Source organism: Acomys minous, assembly GCF_964271855.1.
Source record: "Acomys minous genome assembly, chromosome: 8".
NCBI classification, from domain to species: Eukaryota; Metazoa; Chordata; class Mammalia; order Rodentia; family Muridae; genus Acomys; species Acomys minous.
This window is the reverse complement of record NC_140489.1, coordinates 106,216,355-106,238,806: the sequence shown is the minus strand read 5'-3', so window position 1 is coordinate 106,238,806 and position 22,452 is coordinate 106,216,355. Positions and strand designations below refer to the sequence as shown.

General features: G+C 48.1%; 1 protein-coding gene across 1 annotated transcript in view; it reads left to right on the top strand.

Moving 5' to 3' along the window:
- Positions 1–15,645: 15,645 nt before the first annotated feature.
- The window catches only part of GALNT14 (polypeptide N-acetylgalactosaminyltransferase 14), a 241,282-nt gene continuing 234,475 nt past the window's right edge, over positions 15,646–22,452 (top strand). Inside the window, exon 1 of the mRNA XM_084792926.1 lies at positions 15,646–16,343. Coding sequence (XP_084649052.1) covers positions 16,215–16,343 — 129 coding nt within the window. The 5' untranslated portion in view covers positions 15,646–16,214. The remainder of the gene's footprint in view (positions 16,344–22,452) is intronic.

Sequence of the window (22,452 nt, the reverse complement as noted above, 5' to 3'; positions counted from 1 at the left end):
AGCAGTTAATTGACTGCTCGATGTGTTGTTCTGTTGGAAGAGTTCTGATGCTTTGGTGGGCATTGCCAGGGCAACCGGACCCAGAGCCTCGCCATTAATTAATACTGCAGCAATTGCACCCAACCCCCTGCTAAGCAGGGGAGAAAATAGGTTGGAATGGTTTCCTTCTCAAGGAAGAGTCAAAGAGAAATACAGTGGTAGAGGTTTTATCCTATTTTAAGGTTACTGGGACAAGACAGGGAGGGGGACAAAATGTGGAGATAGTTGGGACAAAAATAGTTCCTTTTGTAGCTAAGCTGAGGGCCAGCAGCACAGGGTTGAATGTTTTCTTTGGAGAGAAAGAAAGCGCAGCACCAGGGGTCTATCACAGGTAAGTCTCTATTGCCCAGTGTTAGGGCTCAGGTTCATGGGGAGGTTGGTTGTACACCTAGGGCTCCTGAGAAGACCCGCTTAGAAGGTTTTTTTGTTTTTTGTTTTTAATAGACACAGCTGAGGGTTCATGAAGAAAAGCACGCATGCGCATTCCGCCTAAGCCTTACTTTGTGATGCTGTGTGTACTGCCCTTGGGTACTGTGAGATACTCTGCTAATATATGTAATGAATTGCTTTTCTTTGCTTAAGTCAGTTTAAGGGTTTTTCTTTCCATGCCGTTAATGAGCTTCACGTCTCAATCCCGCCCTGGAAGTCTTAAGCAGTTATGAGCTATTTATTTGGAATTCCATTCAGAGCACGTGGCTCTTTACTACCACCCAACGGCAACGTCCTTAAAGTGCAGGGGCCCCTAAGAAGGGATGAACCAGGCTGTGAGCCAAGTGGTAGTAACTCTGCAGCTGTTTCCTATGCCCATCTCCCCCGAATTTTGTAACCGAAAGGGATTATTTTCTTGAAGGCACTGGAGGAGCATTTGTGTGTGCCAGGCTCATTCCATTTCAGGTGCAAGGGAAATGGGGGAAATAAGTTGTTCACCGTTGGTCTTGTCCTGGCTTCACTTCATACAGATTCCTGAGATGGTTCTAGACTGCAATTCTGCACGCAGCCCTGGGGAATTGTTTACTCCAGCCTTTCCTACCTCAGTCTGGGTAAAAGCAACCAATAAAATAGGACCTTGCGATAACTGAAGCAACTCTTGAGGCGCATAAGTACTTAAACATCAACAAGGGATGTAGTGATGCTATAGTTTAAGGTTATAACTGCTGCTATATTTGAGTTTGATGGAAATAATATTTACTGACTACCCTGATGTCAGTCACTTGGTGTATATTACTATCTCCTTCTGTATCAAAAGAATGAATTCCATTTAAAAGATGAGGGAATTGAGCTGAAGAGTGATTAAGCACTTTGCTGGACCAAAAATATTTCTTGGTTGAAAAGCATTGAAAATTAGTTTGGTAGATAACATAGGCTCAGAACATTAAAAGCAATTCTTTTTTTTTTTAACAACCAGACTAAGCTTCCAGGGTGATTCTCACATTAAACTGCAAAACTACTACGATTGGCAGACTGCAAACCAGAGCTCTAGCTGCAAGAGAGGCTCGAGGTGTTAGCTGTCCCGACTCTGCTAGGTGAGGTAGTTTCAGCCTCTCATCAAGGGGAGAGCTTTCTGAGGGACGGGAAATGGCTCAAATAGAGAGAGCCACGCGAGAGTCCCCAGTTCACCCGAGCTGCTGACGTTGGTGTTTCTGGCGATGGATAAATGTGCCCCCAAAACCACCACTTTATATTCTCTTTCATGAAGCCACTGAGATGCAGGGAGATGCTTGCTTTCAAACGTTCTCTAAACAAAGATCATGTCAAGTATCTTCAGTATGTTCACCATATTGCTAAGTGGTAGAGAAATAAAGGCGTTAAAGGCACACCCCTTTCCCTCCAGGTGACAGTTTGGGCATCCTCACAGAGTCTGAGTAATGCCAGTGGGATCTACCAAAGTGAGAAGACCCGTCCTGAATGTGGGCCGCACTGCTGGCCAAGGTCCCAGACTGTTTTTTTTTTTTAAAGGGAGAGAGTGAGCCGAGTCTAGCATCCATTCTCTTCGCCCCTGACTGCAAGTGCACTGTGCTCATCTGCCTCACACTCCTGCCACCATGCCCTTCCACCATGATGAGGTGGGTCCTTAAACTGGGAGCTAAAGTAAGCCATTCTTCCCTTGAATTGTTGTTCTCTGGCATTTTGACAAGGCCACAAGAAAAGTAATACTGTAGTCCGTGATGAACTCTATCAGGTGCATATGTGTTCTGAGTTCCTGATGGCAATCCAGTAAGATCAGGTTCCTGAGGCCACGTCTTCCAAAAAGATCATGAACAGGCTCAGAAGGACGTGCCCGAGTCACAGCCAATAAGAGACAAATCCCAGGCCAACTTAAAAAAAAAAAAAAATATATATATATATATATATATATATATTATTATTATGTATAGCTTTCTGTCTGCATGTACACTTGTAGGCCAGTAGAGGCCATCAGATCACATTACAGATGGTTGTGAACCACCATGTGATTGCTGGGAATTGAACTCAGGACCTTTGGAAGAGCAGGCGGCGCTCTTAATCACTGAGCCATCTCTACAGCCCCCCAGGCCAACTTCAAACTCAGGAAAGAATAACTCAGTAGCTTGATGAAATCTCATAGCTGGTAGTGTGAGGCTGGGACAGGGACATGGCATCTCACTATGACACCTTCAACTTCACACAGGGCTCAAGTGTCTCCAGAACCTGTGTGTCCCCTTTGTTGTCCTGTGCAGTTGCTCGCTGGCCCTTCTTGCTTTATTGTTCTTAAAGCTTTTGCTTGTTCTGAGTTAGTGAAGCGTGTCTGTGTTTGCTCAGTCTTTGTACTCAGACAATGGCCATCTTAGCTGATCCTGGGAGGGAGATGTTTCAGGGCTTACAACAGCCAGGGGTACCCTCCCAAAGGCAGGCCAAAGAGAACAAGGAAGCCGCTGCCTAGAATGGATGACACTTGCTCTGATTCTTGGAGAGAAAGCTCTGGATTGTAGCTTTTGTCTATGGTACTGCTGGGCTATCTTGAGCCGATCCCCGCTTTCTGCTAGTGACTTGTTTTCCTTGCAGTGTTGATTAGCTTCTTCATGACAACCAAAAACTATTAGAGAAAGAACCTGCTCCACGAACATATCAACTGTGGCTGGGAGGATGACAGAGACACTGAGAAGGGTGCCTTTCAACTGGTCCTGTCTGCTAGAAAAGGTACAGCATCCTGAAAGAGGTCTCCAGGGGTTAGAAGAAGGAGAAATGAGGGAAAGGAGTGAAGAAGAAGGGAAGGAAGAAGAGGATAGGTAGAGAGAAAGTGAGGGGTAGAGAGAGGGGGAGGCGTGGAAGGAGGAAGAGGGAAGGAGGGAGGGAGGGTAGAAATGGAGCTGAAGGGAGGGAGGGAGGAGGGAGGGAAAATGAATACAGTTAGGTTTCTTTTTCCCATTCCTACTTTTTACCATCTATTCAAGCTGTACCATTAGCTTCATGGTTTTTGAACTGCCCTTTAATATGTACTTCATCTCCACATGTACACACCTTGACTCAAGCTAGAGTCATCAGCTATGAGGAAGCCTCAATTGAGAAAACGCCTCTATAAGATCAGATGATAGGAAAGCCTGCAGGACATTTTCTTAATTAGTGATTGATGGGGGAAGGCACAGCCCATTGTGGATGGTGCAATCCCTGGGTTGGTGGTCCTGGGTTCTATACAACAGTGGGCTGAGCAAGCCATGAAGAGCAAGCCAGTAAGCAACACCTCTGTGTGGCCTCTGCCTCAGCTCCTGACTCCAGGTTCCCTGTTTGAGTTCCTGCCCTGACTTTCTTCACTGATGAACAGTGATTTAAAAATGTAAGCCAAATAAACCATTTCCTCTATAGGTTTTATTACAGCGTTTGATTTGTAGCCCTACCTAAGACACTACATAAGGGGTTAAACGTTATTGTTGTATTAGCATCCACGGGGCATTGCCACTTAGCTCCTGCAAATGGAATTCCATGCCACCACCAACCCCCGCAACACACACCACTGCAAACTTCAGAGTCATTTTCTGCACCCTAGAGATTGCTTTGTCTTTGTGAGACCGAAAAGAAAAACCCATCAGCCATCAAGGATTTTAATTATTTATTTTTAATTACACAAGCGATGCTTGAATATGCTCCAGTAGTAAAAAATTCACACAATACATATAAAATGAAAATCTCCCCAGGTGAAGAATCTTAAATAGCTCTGATCTTAACCTGGCAGTCCCCAGCTCTGCTGTGGACCAGTTCTGGGGCACGGTAGAGAACCTGGCAGGGGTCATGGATGGTCATGCTCATGTACAGGGAAGGATGAGGAAGTGAGGTGAGTATTAAGAACTTAGAGGTGAGAGGGTGTGCTCTAAGAATTCATTGTTCCTCTTACAGGAACAAGGAAGAGAAGTGTGAGCCCCATTCCTCAGTGGAGGCTCACTCTCACTAATCCAGTGGTTCTCAACCTGTGGGTCATGACCCCAAACTAAGACCATCAGAAAACACTAATATATACGTTACGATTCATAACAGTAGCAAAAATTATAGTTATGAAGTAGCAACAAAAATACTTTTGTGGTTGGGGATCATCACAACATGAGGGGCTGAATTAAAGGACCATAGCCTTGGGAAGGTTGTGAACCATGGCTCTAACCCATGCTGTCTTTAGGCTGAAAGCTTGGGAGGCAAAGACTCAGCATTCTGGCCATATTTAGCCATGGCAAGTGGGAGGGTTTTTGTCAATTTCATCGTTTTCTCAACAACCTCCTAATAGTGGGTTTTCCCCGTATGACTCAATAAGCCTCTTCATAAGTTCGTTCTGGAGCTAAATGGAGATGAATAGAGCATTTTAGAAAAGGAGTCAGGAACACATTGCCTAGCAGATAAAGATGGAGGCCGTCTCAGAGTCCGGTGGTTCAGCCCTTCCTCTTGCAGACGACAACATCAACCTCCAGAAAAGTGGGGTCTCCGGAAACAAATCACAGGGGCAGAGGAAGAAACAGTGAAAACACCCAGCCTCCTGCACTGTGAGTTACCAAGAGGGTCTGGGAAGATGAAAGCCAATCTTGGTCTATATCGCCCTCACCTGCCTTAGGACGTTATTGCCTGAAGATCTGATGAAGTAATGAAGGCAAAGCGTCACTCAATGGCCAAGCAAGTCTTGAGCACAAAAGAGTGAACTTTCAGTTATTGGGAAAACAAAAGTTCTTACTTATCTGCAGCCAGGTTTCTCAAAACAAAATTATCACCTAACTGGATCAAAATTCTTGGGAATTTAGCCCAGGGAAGACTTGCTTTTATTTCATTTTGTTTTGTGTTGTCTTTCTAAGTTCTCTAGAAGTTTGATTATGGACTCTGAGTTGTATGATATGGGCATTATTTTGTATTCAGTTAGATGTACCGTGGAATGTGATGCAGGTTATATTGGAGGATGTCATTAATCCTAGGGAATACATGTTGACATAGTTCTGAGTTGCTTATGGTTATTATTTGGTTGGGTGTATCCAACCTGCAGCCCACAGACTGTGTGCATCCAAAGATACCTATGAACGTGGCCTGACATATCCATAGATGATCACACCACGTTGCAATGTCAGAAGGTTGGATACCTCTGGTCTAGGCTCACTGTGTGTCTTAGTTTAGCTTTTGTTGTTGTTTGTTTTTGTTTTTGTTTTTGTTTTTCTGTGAAGAGACACCATGACCACAGCAACTCTTACAAAGAAAAACATTTTATTGGGGGCTGACTTACAGTTTTAGAGGTTTAGTCCATTATCATCATGGCGGGAAGCATGGCAGAGTGTAGGCAGACATGGTGCTGGAGAAGGAGCTGAGAGTTCTACATCTTGATCCGCAAGCAGCAGGACACTGTGTGTCACACTAGGTGTAGCTTGAGCATAGGAGACCTCAAAGCCCACCTCCACAGTGACACACTTCCTCCAACAAGGCCACACCTCCTAGTAGTGCCCCTCCCTATGGGCCAAGCATTCAAACACATAAGTCTATGGCGCCATTCCTAGTGAAGCTGGCACACTGTTTAATTAAATATCTCCAGAGGCTCATGCATTCAAGGCCTGGTCCTCAGGTTGGCACTGTTAGGAGGTATTAGAACTTTTCAGAGGCCATGAAGGAGTTTAGGTCACTGGGCAAATCCCTTTGAAGGAGATTTTGGGACCTCAGCCTCTTTCCCTCCCCGCCCCTCTCTGCTTTTCTCTGGATATGAGGCATGTGGTTTAGCTTTGCCACATGTTCTTGCCATGACGTGCTACCTCATCAAGGATCCAAAGAAGTGTTACCAATCATGGATGGATAGAAGCTTCCCAAACTGTAAGCCTACATCCACCTGTTGTCTTTATAAGTCAGTGTCTTCGGGTGTTTGTAGCAGTAATGGCACGCTAACATATGTATGGTGTATGATGATGCCCCGTATTCACCTTTACTGGTTCAACGATTGCACAGACATTTTTGAGTGGCCCAAGCACAGCTGCTAAGCGCTAACGTTTTTTTGTTTTTTGTTTTTTGTTTTTGTTTTTGTTTTTGAATCTACGTTACTGGTTGTGCTGGCTGGTTTTGTGTCAACTCAACACAAGCTAGAGTCATCTGAGAGGAACCTCAGTGGATGAAAATGCTCCATGAGATTTAACCATGGGGACTTTCTTAATTTGTGATCAATGGGGGAGGGTTCAGCCCATTTGGGGCATGCTATCCCTGAGTTGAGTGGTCCTGGGTTCTATAAGCAAGCCAGCTGAGCAAGGCAGGAGAAGCAAGCCAGAAAGCAGCACCTCCTCCATGGCCTGCTCTGTTTGAGAGTTCCTGTTCTGACTTCCTTTGGTGATGAACTGCAATGTGAAAGTGTAAGCCGATCAAATCCTTTTTTTTTTCTCAACTTGTTTTTTTGGTCATTTGTTGTTGTTGTTGTTGTAGCAATAGAAACCCTAATGGACACATGACAAAGCAAAACCGCATGCCTTGTATCACATGTGTGCTGAGTACTATGAATATGTTTTCCATACATGTTTAAATTAATGCTATAATCAAATGGCCAGTAGTATAAGCTCTCCAGTTGATTCTGAATCAATTTATCTCCGTTTCCTTCTTTCCTCTCCCCCTTTGAGTCCTTTGATCCTTTTGAGACAGGGTTTCTCTGTGTAGCCCTGGCTGTCCTGGAACTTGCTCTGTAGACCAGGCTGGCCTTGAACTCAGAGATCTGCCTGCATTTGCCTCCCAAGTGCTGGGATTAAAGGCATGTGCCACCATGCCTGATGATTCTGAGTCTTTCTAATGGCTAATGCATTGTTGATGTAGAGCGCCTAGTCTCTGTGTGGTCTTTTCCTTTTCCTCTTTGGTGTCTCATTGAATTGGAGCTCCCTTTTCTTAACAATACCAGTGAGGCTCTAGTTCTCTTTGCTTGTCTTGCTTAGCTCAGATACCTGTCAGACCAAAATACAGAAAGAGTGGGACATCCTCGACATTTTTGCAGGCCTACAAGTTGCATCGAGCTCGTTTGAAGGCATCTAGTAAGCCAGTGCTTACCAAACTTATGTGCCTAGAGAATCTATTTGTAAACTTTCAGCAGGCAGGTGAGGTGCAGGCAGTGAAGTGGGAGCAGGTGAGGTCCAGGCAGATGAGGTGCAGGCAGGTGAGGTGCAGGCAGGTGAGGTGCAGGCAGTGAAGTGGGAGCAGGTGAGGTCCAGGCAGATGAGGTGCAGGCAGGTGAGGTGCAGGCAGGTGAGGTGGGAGCAGGTGAGGTCCAGGCAGATGAGGTGCAGGCAGGTGAGGTGGGAGCAGGTGAGGTCCAGGCAGATGAGGTGCAGGCAGGTGAGGTGGGAGCAGGTGAGGTCCAGGCAGGTGAGGTGCAGGCAGGTGAGGTGCAGGCAGGTGAGGTGGGAGCAGGTGAGGTCCAGGCAGGTGAGGTGCAGGCAGGTGAGGTGCAGGCAGGTGAGGTGCAGGCAGGTGAGGTGGGAGCAGGTGAGGTCCAGGCAGATGAGGTGCAGGCAGGTGAGGTGGGAGCAGGTGAGGTCCAGGCAGATGAGGTGCAGGCAGGTGAGGTGCAGGCAGGTGAGGTGGGAGCAGGTGAGGTCCAGGCAGATGAGGTGCAGGCAGGTGAGGTGCAGGCAGGTGAGGTGGGAGCAGGTGAGGTCCAGGCAGGTGAGGTGGGAGCAGGTGAGGTGCAGGCAGGTGAGGTGCAGGCAGGTGAGAGGAAGACTGGTGAGGTAGAAATGGGCAACTTTTTAACAGCAGAGTTAATCCCTCAATTCAAATGGACATCTAGGATCAAAATCTGTTGTTTCAAATCTCAATGGCAGAAAGACAAGATCAGAGGTGAAATTCCCACCTTAAGAGCTATTTAACCTTGAATGAAGAAAAGTGTTGCTTTTTAGTGACACTGTCTACACTTTGTTCCCCCCCCCCTCTCTCTCACACACACACACACCCTACATTGTTTTTATTTCTTTTAATAAGTAACTGGCATGTTCTCTGGTGGCTGCATTTTATTGATGGGTGAAAAGGCCTTTTATTCTTTCTTCTCCTATTACAAATGTATCAGCTACCTCAGGAATTTTGGATTAAGGTAAAAATGTTTTGTCAGCATCATTGAATTGGGATCAAAATGAGTAATTTTTTAAAATGAGGAACACTTGAGGAACACTTACCAGGCAGATTGAAAAGGAGAAACAGAGACACAAGAAACAGAAAACCTAACTCACTCCCTCCCCTTGACCACCTTTACTATGAACACTGTCCGAGGTCTTGCATGCTTGGCAAAGAAGACAGGCACAGCTCTTCAGCAGAGAGAGCTAGGTTTCTGCTGCAGGAACCAGCAGGAACCTTCACTGGCACCCCATAAAGCAGCCTCCCTTGTTCTTATGTAATACGTCTTTGCAGCTTAAACCTTTAATTAACCAGAGATGTCATCAAGAAAAGTTTGCCAAGGAAGAGGATGCCTGGTTTAATTAAAAAGATCTTTAATAGTTATTAAGGAAATCAATTTGGAATTCAGGCCTGGGAGCCGAGACGGGGGAAGGAATCAGTGAAAGGAACCTTCCCATCTCTCTGGGTAATGGATTTTAACCCTGCGATCTGCACTGCTTCAACCCTCCCCTGCACCCCCCCACCCCCCACCTCCCCGCAGGCTGGTGGTCCAGTGCAAGCAGAGAGATGCTTGTCACTCATCGTTTTTGAATCAGCATTCCAGATCTGAGAGGCAGTTCTGTCTTAATACAGGAGAAGGCCAACCTTTCTGGAATGTAGTTATCCTGGCAATCAAAAGAAATAGAAAACCTTTATAAATTGAAAATCTCCTACCTCATAAGTATAAACGATTCCTTTTCCCCAAAGAGATGCTTTATGTTTCCCTGAGGATTTCTGCTTAGTCTGTACACCAGGCTTCTTTTTTTCATTACCATTCAAACTGGCCTTTGTTGGATCAAGCCAGAGAAGGGGATTTGGCTCTTTTGTGCTCAAGAGAAATATTATTTTCACTTGTCTCCTGAAAATGATGACCCAAAAGGTGAGATAGCCAGGGGATGGGTGAAATAAATTGTCTGCAGAGAGAAAACTACAACAGGGGGATGATATTAATATCATTTTCTGATGAAACTCAGTTAAGTTCAAATGCTAAAAGCACTTTTCAAATAACCTATGTTTAATTAATATTTGTACTGCACTTAGTGAGTGAAATGGAAGACAGGTGCAGAACCTGGCTCTAAAAATGATTTTCCTGTTGGGATGTAGCTAATTTTCAGGTGGACCCAGGTACCTCTAGCTAGGAATCATACTGGCACCCACCTGAGACACATGAGGAGGGACCAGGTCTTTAATGCTCGAGTCTTTGTTCAAATTGCCAGCTTATATTTTCTGGGCGAGCTGGGGAGAGCCTATCTATTTATATTCCTCGGAGCAAACTGCTCAGAATCGAGGTTTATAATATCTTTGTCATTTTGATGAGTATCTGGAAACTTCTGGGTTTAATGACTTCCCCCATCTCCACTCCCAGAAGTGTCTTTGCTCCTTCTTCCTCTTGGCCTGTCAAAGCTGGGGAAGAATGTCCCTTGGGAGCATGGCGTAGAGTGAGGAAGAGTGGGGACTACAGCAGGGTGGATATGGTATATAGTTCAAGCTGACCTTGAGCACTCTGTCTTGCTCTTGGTAGATCATGCAGATTTTCTTCAAGCACAAACTAAAGAGTGCTGAACTAAAAGATCGCCAAGGTCCCTCACTGGACCCCTACGATTCTATCATCTTATCCATTTTCCCCTTTGTCCTAGTTAAGTCTGTCTCCAAGGTAGGGAGCAGTATTCAGGAACATCTGCTTATGGCCACAGTTGGCAAACTGACAAGCAGCAGGCTAGATCCAGATTACATAGCAGTTTTGTTTACTCTTTTTTTTTTTTTTAAGGGGAGGGGTTATTGAGTTAGCAACCTACACTTACGGTCCAGGAGGCTTCATGATGTTACATCACCATCTAGACATCTGTTTCTGTTGATAATCTGGAAAACCATGGCTGCAGTTGATTTGTGTTGGTGGTAGCCAGGTGTGGGAGAACATTGTTGGCTTTCCATGCCCCCCCCCCCCACATTCCCTACTGCTATGATCACTGTGCCACACACGCCAATGGTCCCTACTATTTTTATCATGTTTACACCACTATTCCTTGGCTTCTCTCATTTCATCCATTCATGCTACCTGCATGGCTTATGTGGGCGTGTGGGCCAGAGGGAGGGGCAGTTGGGATGAGGATTAGAGTCTGGGTGCAGGAGCTCTTTGTCCCCTAAAGGAACCCAGGTGCTTCCAGGGATCTGTGAACTGCTATGTAGGATGAACATCTTAAGTTATGTGGACAGGATCAGAAAAAAGCAATGGCACCATGCTGTGTGCCACACAAGGCCAGCCTGGTTTGTCCATATTGTCAGTAATAGTCTCATGTGACTGTTTAGGGTTCCTCAAACTCAATATGTATAACAACTTGAAGAACAAAGGCCCACATGTGAAGCAATCTTTCTTCTAGAAACCTCACTGAAGATTCTCCCATTAGTCATCAAGTTTATTATCTATACCAGAAGTGTCTAGACCATGAGAGAGGAAATTGTTGACTGTTATGCAAGAAAACATGAGCAGAGGAAACGCAAGCAAACCGAGGCGTGGGGTCCTTCTTCTCGGCCTGCAATGCTTCCAGTGGCTCCATACAAAATGTGCCTTGACCTCTGGTGCTTGTCCTAAATATGTGGCTATCCAGTCTTGGAGCATGTTTGGTACCCCTTTGTGTAAGTTTCCGGCAGACTGTAGAGGCCTCTCTACAATTTAGGTATTCTAAGACTTGGCTTTCACTTTCACTTTGACTTTAGGCTCACACTTCCAAGCTGAAGGCTACCAAGAAAGATGACCATTTTTTCTTTTACTATCTCCCTTTGACTTGTGGGATCCAGGGCATGACAATTGCCATTGGGTTCCCCTATTTTTTAGACTATTTGGGTTAAGGATTTTTCTTTTGTGTTGTTTTTTTTATCAAGCTGAGTCACTCCTTCACACTACCTAGAATGTTGCACTTTCGGTGCAAAATGTGGGTGAGGGGCTTCTATCCTTGCTGACAAACCAGCTTCTACAAACTAGCTTAGACCTATCATTGTAGCAGTAGTAAAATTTACGCTTGGCATTTGGATAAGGAGCAAAGAAAGTTTGGGGCGTGTTTCAAAATAATGAAAAAGCAGGCTTTTGAAAATGCAAAAACCTAACTCCCTTTCAAGGAAGCAAATTAATGTATAAGAAAATAAAAACATGGAGGGAAGGGGCTGGGGGAGAGGGAGCATTAAGTGAAATGTCTAATAGGGAAAGACGCAGAGAGGTGACTGCTAGGTGCCTTCCCTGTTAGACAGAGCCACCCATGGACTCATCAAAGAAGAGAGGAAAAGCCACCTGCCTTTATTCCTTTGACAAAGACGTACCGGTGTGGAAGAAAGGGTGGGCATGGGGTTGCTAAATAGCATTCTCTTTCCACTCAGCCCAGATGATTCCATCTCTCACTGCAGTAAAAGTCCTGGTAGGACAAGTGATTTTTGACAGGATCTATGGTGGCAAGAAGAAACAAGAATGCGGAGGCAGAGGGGGCGCTGATGCATTATTTACAGCGAAAACATGAGCAGGGTCCGCTGCAGGGGTTGGCTCAAAGACTTGAGCCTGTAGGGCTGTGGAATAAAGACAGACATCTTCGAATGCTCCCTAACACTCTTTCCTTTCCCCCTGCCGGGGAACCCTGCCAGGGCTGGAGCAGCACGCAGGCCTCTCAGCTTATGTGCTACCATCTGCCTGGCCCCTGTTCACCTTCTCCCTCCTGCCCTAGAAGAGGTAAAGGACTCCACAGAAAAGTGTCTGGCACCAGTAGGTCAAATTTTGTGAGGCCTGGCATCAGGGGCATCTCACAGGTGGTGACAGGTCTGGTAAGCACGCAGATGGCAAGATATGCATACAGGCACACGTGCAAGAACCCATACACATTTACCCCCTCCCCCCACCCCACCCCCGAAATTCAGGGTGGGCAGGAGAAGGGGCTTGAGGCATCTGATCCAAAAGGAACAAAGGCTGCCGCCTGTGCAGTGAGCTGAAGGGGAGTGACAGGCAGACAGCTAAAGGAAAGGAAAGCCGCGTGTGAAACCCCACAGCAAACGCCGCCGCCGCCACAGAGCAGCATATGCATCGGACTTCACAGCTTCCTCCTGTTTCCAGCTTACACTTGCTCCATATGCTGCTTTACACAGCTTTCTGGGGGCCATAATGGGTTTTATTCCGTAGTTTTTATACTAACACGAATGACTCACATCTGCTCCAGTACCCAATTTGCTCTCTAATGTCTTTGCCTGTGAGGAGAGAACAGCTTATACGGAACTTAGCAGTGACAGGAGTGGCACAGAGAGTCCAAATCCAGGGACAAAGGAAGGTTAGACCCTAAAACACATGAACCGAGGGGTTCTTTGCAAGAATGTCACATTACACGGGGTGGGGGTGGGGGCAAATTGGAACCTAGAGAGATGAACTGGCTGAAGAATCATGACCAGGAGGTAGATTTATTTAGGCTGAATGAAGAGTCAGACTTTTTTTTTTTTTTTTAATTTCCTGCCAAAATCTTTTGCTTGAAGCTTTTCCTTCCTATATTGGTTGTGATGAGGAAAAAAAACCAACAACACAGTTTTGGTTAATCACTAATGATACAGTTACTCCTCCTTGTAGGGTCAAACACAGCTCTGTGTCATTTATGCTGACGCGTATGCCTGTCTATTCTTGTGTGGGTAGATGTGCACATGCCTGTGGTGCCAGAGGATAACCTTGGGTGCCATTTCTCAGGCATCATCCATCTTGGTTTTGTAAGGCCGGGTCTCTCCCTGGCCGGGAACTCACCAAGCAGACTAGGGGAGCTGGCCAGAGAACCCTTAGGGACCTACCGCTTTCTGCTTCCTTAGCTCTGGGCTTACAAGATCATAGTTTCTCTTTTTAAATGAGTTCTGGCGGTGGGACTCAGAACCTTGTGCTTGCAAAGCAAGCACTGTACAGACTGAGCCATTGCCACACCCCCCAACCTGGTTAGTAAACATCTGCCCAAGCTTGGGGACCTCTAGGTGCATTGGATCTCAGAAGAGACATACAGGGCTGGGACCTGCATGGAGAGTCATCTGGCTTCCAGAAGTTTCAAGACTCTCCTGCAATCTATTCCAATTGTAATGCCACTTACTGGCCTGACAACCTAGACCAAAATGCCCTATGGTTGGGTCAGCTAATGGCACATAGCAAACCTGGATTCTTTAGGAATCTTTCAAGGCCCAGAGACTCTTTCCTCATGTGAGGAGGAGACAAAATGAGTCAAGAGCAAGCACTTTAGAAGAAAATCTCCAGTCTCCCCAGTATTACACACACACACACACACACACACACACACACACACACACACACACCTATGGAGCTGTCTCACCCCAGGGCCTTGGTTTTCCTGTATGCCAAACTGTCCAAATGAAGCGCCTCAGCAGCCGGCAGTGTGGGGCTGCACCATCTCAGGAGCTTGGCGGTGGTGTTGTGTAACCGTCTGCCATCTGTTACTCAGAAACAGCATCACAAAGCGCTGAGCAATGGACTCCGGTGCTGCAGCTCCTGCTTGGAGCCCCCAGCGGTTCCACAGCTTGCTTGGGGTGGGGGCTGGGGTGTTCCCTGTAGAGCTGACACAGAACACTTTGAGTCCCAGGACTAGGAGTCTAGGGTAAGGCCCCTGGAAGAGATCTGGGGAGGAGTTGGTGCTCTTGCCATGCCCCATCCCTCCCATGGCATTAGCTACCCAGGCCTTTGTCTGCCTAAAGCAACAACTGGAGAGGCTAGGGGTTCAACAAAGACAAGTGGGGGGACATCAGCAGGGATCTGTGTGGTGCTCAACAAGCTCAGCTGCGTCTTGAAATGGGCTGGCCAGTCTTTTCTGGCTGTTTGATTCCCACAGCTGTTTCCAGCCCCAAACTTCTTACCTACATCTCTGATCCAGGGCATTCCAGGGACTTTAGGCAGGGCTGCCTTATGGCTGAAAGACAAGTTACCAAATACTGGAGGCTTCCTGTGGCCTCCTCCGTCTCTGAGCAGCTCTGAGCAGCACGTGTCTTGAGGGCTCCGTGGCATGGAATGAGAGCTGATTGATACTTTTCTCACCTGCAGTCAGGTGTGGGCGTTGCCCCTATACCAAGCTCTAGCTCAGTGAGTGAAGATGGCAGGGAGCATGCAGCTGCCCTACTTGCTGTGTCATTCTCACCTTGAGAAACTTGGAGCCAGCATCTCTCTAACTAAAATGATGCGACTCCAGTGGCCACTACTCCCCAGACTCTGGAAAAACAAACAAACAAACAAACAAACAAACAAAACTTTTGCCTTTTCTCTCTGGACTCTCAGTGATCACATCCATTTCTAGGATTTAGGGAAGGGCTAGGACACAGCTTTGATTTGCTCTGTTGGTACGGTAGGCTAGGTTAAGAACCACTCCTCTCTGGAGATATGGCTAGAATTCCAGCCTACCGGAGGCTTATGTGGAAAATGGATTCAGATTTTTTTCTCTGTGTCTAAGTCCAAGTGACTTTAGTCTATAACTGGAAGACATATTCCTTAAAAGCAAGTGGGAAAGGGATTTTGAAAGATAGTCCATTGTACCTATTGCTTACACTCCCAAGACCACTTTCCCATAGCTTCCTGTAGTTGTGCTAACTTAAGACCCCCCCCCTCCAGCAAGCCCCGATACTTTAGAAGGAGAGAAAACTCCCCAGGGAGATAAATGTGCCTTAATTTTTAAAAGGACAGCTTTCAAGTTAAATTTAGACTGGCTCAGTTTTCCATTAAGAAGAGAAAGTTGCCGGGCACCTGCTCAAAAGAAAAGAAATACCCTGGGGAAATTGCTGAACCTGAGCTTGACCCTGAAATGGCCAAGCAAGTGAGCCTGGACTTGAGGCAGCGTCTGTGTCCACCCCACTAGCCAAGTGATGGCTCCTGCTAGCGGACCTTGGTGTGAACACCACGTGCAACACCACGCAGAGAAAAGGAACTCCTCCCAGGCAGTGCCTCACCTGGCGCGGGTTGGTCCTTAAGTATCAGCTTGCAGCTGGTGTAGCTGGTATCCCCATAACCTGTCCCCGCCCTACTATGTCCAGCACAACCACAGCCCAGGATGGTCAGAGAGCCTCTTTCAAGGTCCCTCAAACGTTCTGTGCTCCTTGGTTGGCGGGAGGCGGTAGCACCCCCTCCCTCTCAGAGCTGGGTTCGCTCCCGCCCAGCTCTCCCTAGGAGTCAGTCTGTCTGTCGAGCCCGCCCTCCCTCCGCGCTCCCTCCTCCTAGTGCTCCTCCGTGGGTGCCGGGCACAGCCTCAGATTCCACCTTCCCGGCTGCTCTAGTCAGTTTCCCTCGCAGCGGCCACGGGCAAAGGCAGCAGCAGCGCGCAGCAGCATCTCGGCGGCCACCGCGGCTCTCCGGCTGGAGCCGGCGCCAGGCTAAGCTGCCCCTCGTCCCTTTCCGGCCGCATCTCGAGTCTCCAGCGCCCCTTGCTGCTGTAGCTTTTCTCTGAAGCCGGCGGGGTAGGATCCCACCACCTAACATCAGGATCCCAAGAGCAGCGTTACCCCTAGAGCGAGGCGCTGGGCGACTCGTGCCCCGCCGCCCCTGACCGCCGGGGGGTGCCCCAGGGACGCGTCGCCACCGAGAGGAACAGGCAGAGGGGACCATGCGGCGCCTGACTCGCCGCCTAGCGCTGCCCATCTTCGGGGTGCTCTGGATCACAGTGCTGCTGTTCTTCTGGGTCACCAAGAGGAAGTTGGAGGTGCCGCTAGGACCCGAAGTGCAGACCCCCAAGGTATGCCGTTTAGTGGCGCGCAGGTCGCCAAGCACTGGCCGGCGGGAGGGCGCACGGTCCACGCGCTGGGTTTGAAGGTTCCAAAGCAGGGTGTCTGGGTGCTGCAAGTAGGTACGGGCGCGGGTTTCGGCCATGAGGAGGTGCTTGAAGAATTTAAGAAGCTTGGGGAGTCTCCAGATCCGTGGCGTGTGTAAGTGGCAGTGGGCGTGGGTGGTGGGCGCGCGCTCGCAGGGAGAGCCAGGCTCCCAACTTAATTTAACTAGCTGCCCGGCAGCCGAGGGGGCGCTGCGGACTAGCCACCTTGGAACTAGAGGTCGGTGGGTGCTGCTGGAGGGTAACTGGAGGTTGGCTGAGTGGGCAATGCTGGTAGAAGTCTGGTGGATGCGCGGAGTGGAGCTCTTTCCCTCTGTTTCCAGGCCCCAGAGGAGGAGGAGGAGGTTGATGACCAGGGTGTGCTGAGCACGTGAGCAACACTAGCGCCAGCTCCCTGAAGCCTCTCCAGTGGGTGCCTTCCCTGTCCACTGGACCTGGCCTGGTGCCATGGGGCTCTGTTGGAAGTTGAATGCGCTCAGAACACCACGAAGGAGCCCATAAGAACAGAAACCATGCTACTAGCAGGAGTTGGGGAAAATGGGAATCCAAGTGGCTTTTCTAACTCTCGTCCAGTCAGTGCAGCCCAAAGGAGTGGAAGGTTCCCCCTACTGGCTCTCTGTTGAGATTCAGAGCCCATGTCCCTCTTTTCCCGCAGCCTTGAACAGGGGAAACAGAGCGAGGCCTTTGGGGGATTTGCTGGCAGCTAAACAACCTTTGTGAGTGCTAGGCAGCTTCTAGGAGTGGGAGGAGCTGGTGGTCTGAAAGAGGAAAACCCTCTGTGTTGTGTGGGAGGGGATCTCATCGATAAGTACCTTTGGTAATAAGGCCTACTGTGTGCTGAGTGCGTGCCCATAGTGGGTGCCTTCTTCATGAGTTGTTGAATACTGTTTTTATCTCATAGATGGGGAGACAGGTGGAGAGTCTTTAAGTAACTCGCCTTAGATCATTCTGGATTTGAACTCAAACCTCCACAGAATTCTCCCACTTGGATCCCTATAGACGCTTCTTTTAACCACGCACATTGGCACTTGTGTTTTGGAATCTTGCCATTGTTAGTTGGTCAAAATAAGCATTGAGTTAGCACCCATGGATCCAGGCTATGTGCTACGGTGCCTCGGGATGCAGAGATCCAGGATTTGCTCCTAGCTGGAGGGTGGTTTTTGCTCATCAGTGGTCCAAGACATACAGAATTGACAGCCAGATGGGTTCACTGCACTGGGTGTCATGGGAGCTGGGGGCTTCCTGGAGCGGGACACAACAGCCCAGGTGGGAAGGATGGAGTGGTAGCCAGTAGGCAGAGGGCATCCCAAGCAGAGCATAAGTCAGATTTGAAGGAACCAGACCGTATGAAGCCTGGGGAGGTCAGAGGAACGAGGTGGGGGCAGCATGTCCAGGTCAAGTCAGGAAGGACCATGAGCGTTGGAGGTGGTTAAGCAGAGAGTGGTGAGGTTGATTAGCATGTCCATCAGGCAGCCTTTGCAGCACAGGATCTGTTTTCTCACTGACGCAGACCCTGACCACGGATCTGTAGGGTTTTTTTTTTCTTTCTTCTTTTTCCCTAGGTGGTTCTGCTCTGTGTGGTGCAGTTAATGATGCCTGGAGGGACATGAACTTTCTCTGTTTTGTGCTGAATCTCATTACCTTCAGCTGACTTATTCTTAGTTTTGCCCCAGGGATCTGGGACAAGAGCTCTTTTTCCTTTGGGGGCACTTCGTCTTTACTCCTTTCCTGTCTCTTATCCTCGTCTGTACACAACACATGGCGAAGGCAGGCGGCCAGGTTACCAGGCACTGTGCTGGGATGGATGCCGCTGTCCTGTCCGGTGTGTGTGTGTGTGTGTGCGTGCGTGCGCGCGCGCGCGCGCGCACAAGGTGAGCTCTGGGAAGTTCCCTAGGGGTGTAGAATCATAAGCAGATGAGTGGTCTTGTATCCAGAGTCTGTCCAGAAGCCCACTCTTTGTCTGAACATTTTACCTACTTCCTATTTTGTATATCCTTCTAAAGCTCAGTTACTCTACAGGTCTTAGACTTTTGACACACTTTATTACTATGTGTACCCTTACTCCCGTGTTGGTTAGTGCTTTCCCATTTTCACCTGTACGTGGCTACATACATGTCTTGTGTACATTTTTTGGTATATGTTTATGTATGAACAGTTCCCCTGGATCTTAGTGTGTGTGTCTTAGTGACCGAAAGCAAACTGGGGAAGAAAGGGTTTGTTCAGTTTACACTTCCATATTATTGTTCATCACAGAATGATGTCATGACGGAAACCTGGAGGCAGGAGCTGATGCAGAGGCCGCGGAGGGTGCTGCTTACTGGCTTGCTCAGCCTGCTTTCTTATAGAACCCAGGACCACCACCCCAGGGATGGCGCCACCCACAATGGGCTGGGCCTTCCCCCATCAACACTAATTAAGAAAATGTCTTACAGGCTTGTCTGCTGCCCAATCCTAGTGAGGTATTTTCTCAATTTAGCTTCCCTTCTCTCAAGTTTGTGTCAAGTTGACACAAAACTATTCTTCACAATGTGTATCTCAGGAAAGATGAAACCAGAACACTTTTATTTCCTACGATTGGTAGGAACAGAAACTTTATATGACCTGTCTAAAGAAACACAGTATTCCCCCCAACTGGACTGCGTGTCAGAATCACCTGGAGAGCTTGGTTGGCAGAGATTCTTGGGTTTATTACAGAGATTATGATTCTGTGTATTTGGGAGAAGGTCCTAGACTTAGCACTTCTGCAAATGTGTCATGTGACTTTAGAGTGGCCTTTGGGAAATAGATGAAGAATGCCAAGTCTGTTGTCTTGTTGCCTTGTGTGATCATGGCCAAACGAGCCATCTTTTTCATGAATGTGATGGTACCTAAGCTAGAGTGGACCTTTGCACACAGGAAGCAGTAATTCCTAATACAGCACTTTACCAACCTAAGACTCCATTTCACATATTAGCTCATTTAATCTTCTCAGCAGTCAGCAAGTGAGATAGTATTTTTTTTTTCCAGATGAGATTAATTGATGATATTTGGGCCAAGATAAAAAAGGTTTTGCAAGGACAGCCTCAGGATGAGAATAGGATGCAGAGTGTTCCGTGGACCACTCACCTTGTGTTTCTTCCTTGCCCTTCAGTTAGACTGACAGCCTAAGTCTCCACTGGTGGGTGACTCAGCAAGGTTGGAGGTATGAACTGTGTGAGATCACCATCTTCTTTTTAGAGCAGTGTTTCTCAACCTGTGGGTCTCGACTCCTGTGTGTATATGTGTGTGTGTGTGTGTGTGTGTGTGTGTGTGTGTGTGTGTGTTCACATATCAGGTATTTTCATTATGATTCATAACAGTAGCAAAATTGAGTTCTGAAGTAGCAAGGAGATCATGTTGTGGTTGGGGGGGTGGTCACCACAACACAGGGAACTGTAGTGAAGGGGTCACAGCACGGGGGAGACTGAGAACCACTAATCTAGAGTTTCTTAACCCACGGAGAGTTCCAAGTGTGCACGTGTGTGCAAGCGTGCTTGGATGTGTGAATGCAGGTACACACGTGCCGTGGTGTACATGTGGAAGTCAGCGAGCAGCCTTGCTTTGAGGTCTTTGCCTTCCACTGTGTTTGAGACTGGGTCTCCTTTGCTGTTTTCCTGCTCCGTTTGGCCACGCTAGCTGCAGCAGGAGCCTCGTCTGTCTCTGCTTCTCAGCTTGGGATTTCAGACACGGGCTGCCTGCTATGTCCTGCTCTTACATGGGTTTTACGAAGTTGGCCTAAAGTCCTCATGCTTTCAAGGCAAGTGTTTTTTCAGTTGAGCCACATCCTTAGCCTGAAGCCATTGCCTTGACTCTAAGAATACAGTTGGTGCACTGGTCTACCATGAGGGATGGGGGAAACGGGGTCAGGGTGGGGGCAGGGGGGGAGGCGGGACTGGATGGGGGACTCGGGTTTTGAATGAGTTCTGTACACTAGGCATCTGTAGGAAACGGTCCTGCAACCACGGTGGAAGCCTTTGCCTGGCTATGCAGAAACCTTGGGAAAACTTTCCTCTTGTTGAGGCTTCTTTGCTGTGTAGGGGTACAACGATGTCTTTCCTACATATCATAATGCTGTGGGCCACAGCCCCGATCGCAAAAGACATGTTAACGAGAGAAAAGCAAAATGAATGTAATTGGTTTACATGCCTCAGAAGCCTTCAGACTGACGCTCCAAAGACCTGGTGTGTGCTGGTGGAGGACGGATGGCTGTAGAGGACATACATACCACTGGGGAAACGGGCACAATCCAATGCTGGCAAAGGGAGCAGGGAAGGCCTGCACTGTTTAGGTCAGTCCTTCTGCGACCCTTTAATTCAGTTCCTCACGTTAAGGTGAGCCTGGAACCATAAAGTTATTTTGTTGCTACTTCATAACTGTTATGCTGCTGTTATCAAGTACAAAGTAAATGTCTGCTCTGCAGGATATCTGATCTGTGGCCCTGGTGAAAGAGCCAGTCAATCCCCCAAAGAGCTTGAGAACCACAGGCTGAGAAGAGCTGGTTTAGATCTTTTAACCTATCTGAGCTGCCTTCTTTCCTCCTGGGTGCTGACAGGACCCTTTTATGGATTGAAGGACTTAGATCTACCATCAGACAAGGTAGGGCGGAGAACTCCTTTTATGGCCATCTCTAGCACAGAGGGGGTGTTAGATGAAGCTTTTGAAGCTTTATGGCTTGCTTTGGGTAAAGGAGTCCTGGTATTCTGTGGCTTTGCCCATAGCGAAGAGAGACCCAGGTTCTTGCCTTGCCCTTGACGGAATGGGGACCAGGGGATAGGAGGAAATGCTCATGAGGAGGCTTGACTTCTGAGACCTTTGCTTTGGGGTAATCTTTAAAAGCCCCAAGCCCAGCATGGTGTCGAGGGTCAGCTTACTTCTAAAGCGAGAACAGTGGTTTTCCATCCTATGCATCTTCAGAGGGTCTGAGGATGGTATAGCTCCGGGAGAGGGCTCCTGGGCTGGAAACTGCACAACTGTTAGACTCTGTCTGGCCATAGGCTCTCAGGTCCTTGGTCTCCTTCCCTTACCATGCTATGGAATGTCCTCCATTCTCCTAGTGATGATGTCTTCACAGCAGGCCTGATATAACCCTGCACTCAGTGCGTCTCCACCTGAGCGATGTGGACAAGGATGAGATATGTGTGCCGCAGCCCTGGTTAAGTAAAGCAGTTGCCTTTCCCCTCAGTTTCATGAAGGGATGGTTCTAGGAACTGGGGTGATAACTTGGTAAAGTGCTCGCCTAGTCAGTGCTCAAACACGAGGGCTGAGTTCTGTGCCCTGGCCCCCACGTAAAAGCCAGGCGTGGCCCTGTGTTCTCGTCATCCCAGCTCTATGGAGGTAGGGACAGGACTCCTAGCCGGATCGGTGAGTGTCGGACTACTTAAAGACCTTGTGAGGAAGAACAAGGATGGGGTTGCGGAGATGGTGTTCTTGGTGAAGTGTTCGCTGCCCAAGCATGGGACCTGAGTCTGTGCCGCTGTAACCCTAGGTCTGAGGAGGCAGAGGTAGGCAGGTCCTCGGCGCTCACTGTGGTGGCAGTCCAGCCAAATCTCTGAGCTCAGGCTTCAGTAATGGAGGCCATCTCAAAAACCAACATACAGAGTGATTGGATATATACTTTGTCTTGTTTTCTGAGACAGGGTTTCTCTGTGTAGCCCTGGCTGTCCTCCGGGACACTTGCTTTGTAGACCTGGCTGGCCTTGAACTCACAGCGATCCTCCTGCCTCTTTCTCCCTGAGTGCTAGGATTACAGGAGTGCACCACCATGCCCAGCTCCTGATAGCTACTTTTGACCTCCACATATATGCACATACATGTGCTCATGTGCACACACTGGCATGAAGCATAAACATGTATGTAACCCCACACACACCTCTTATAAAAACAAAGACCAGAAAACAAGCTTCTGAGAAATGACACCTGAGGTTGACCTAGGTCTACACACTCACGCACACACATGTGCACATGAATACACATGCACACACAAGAAAGATGGGCTCTA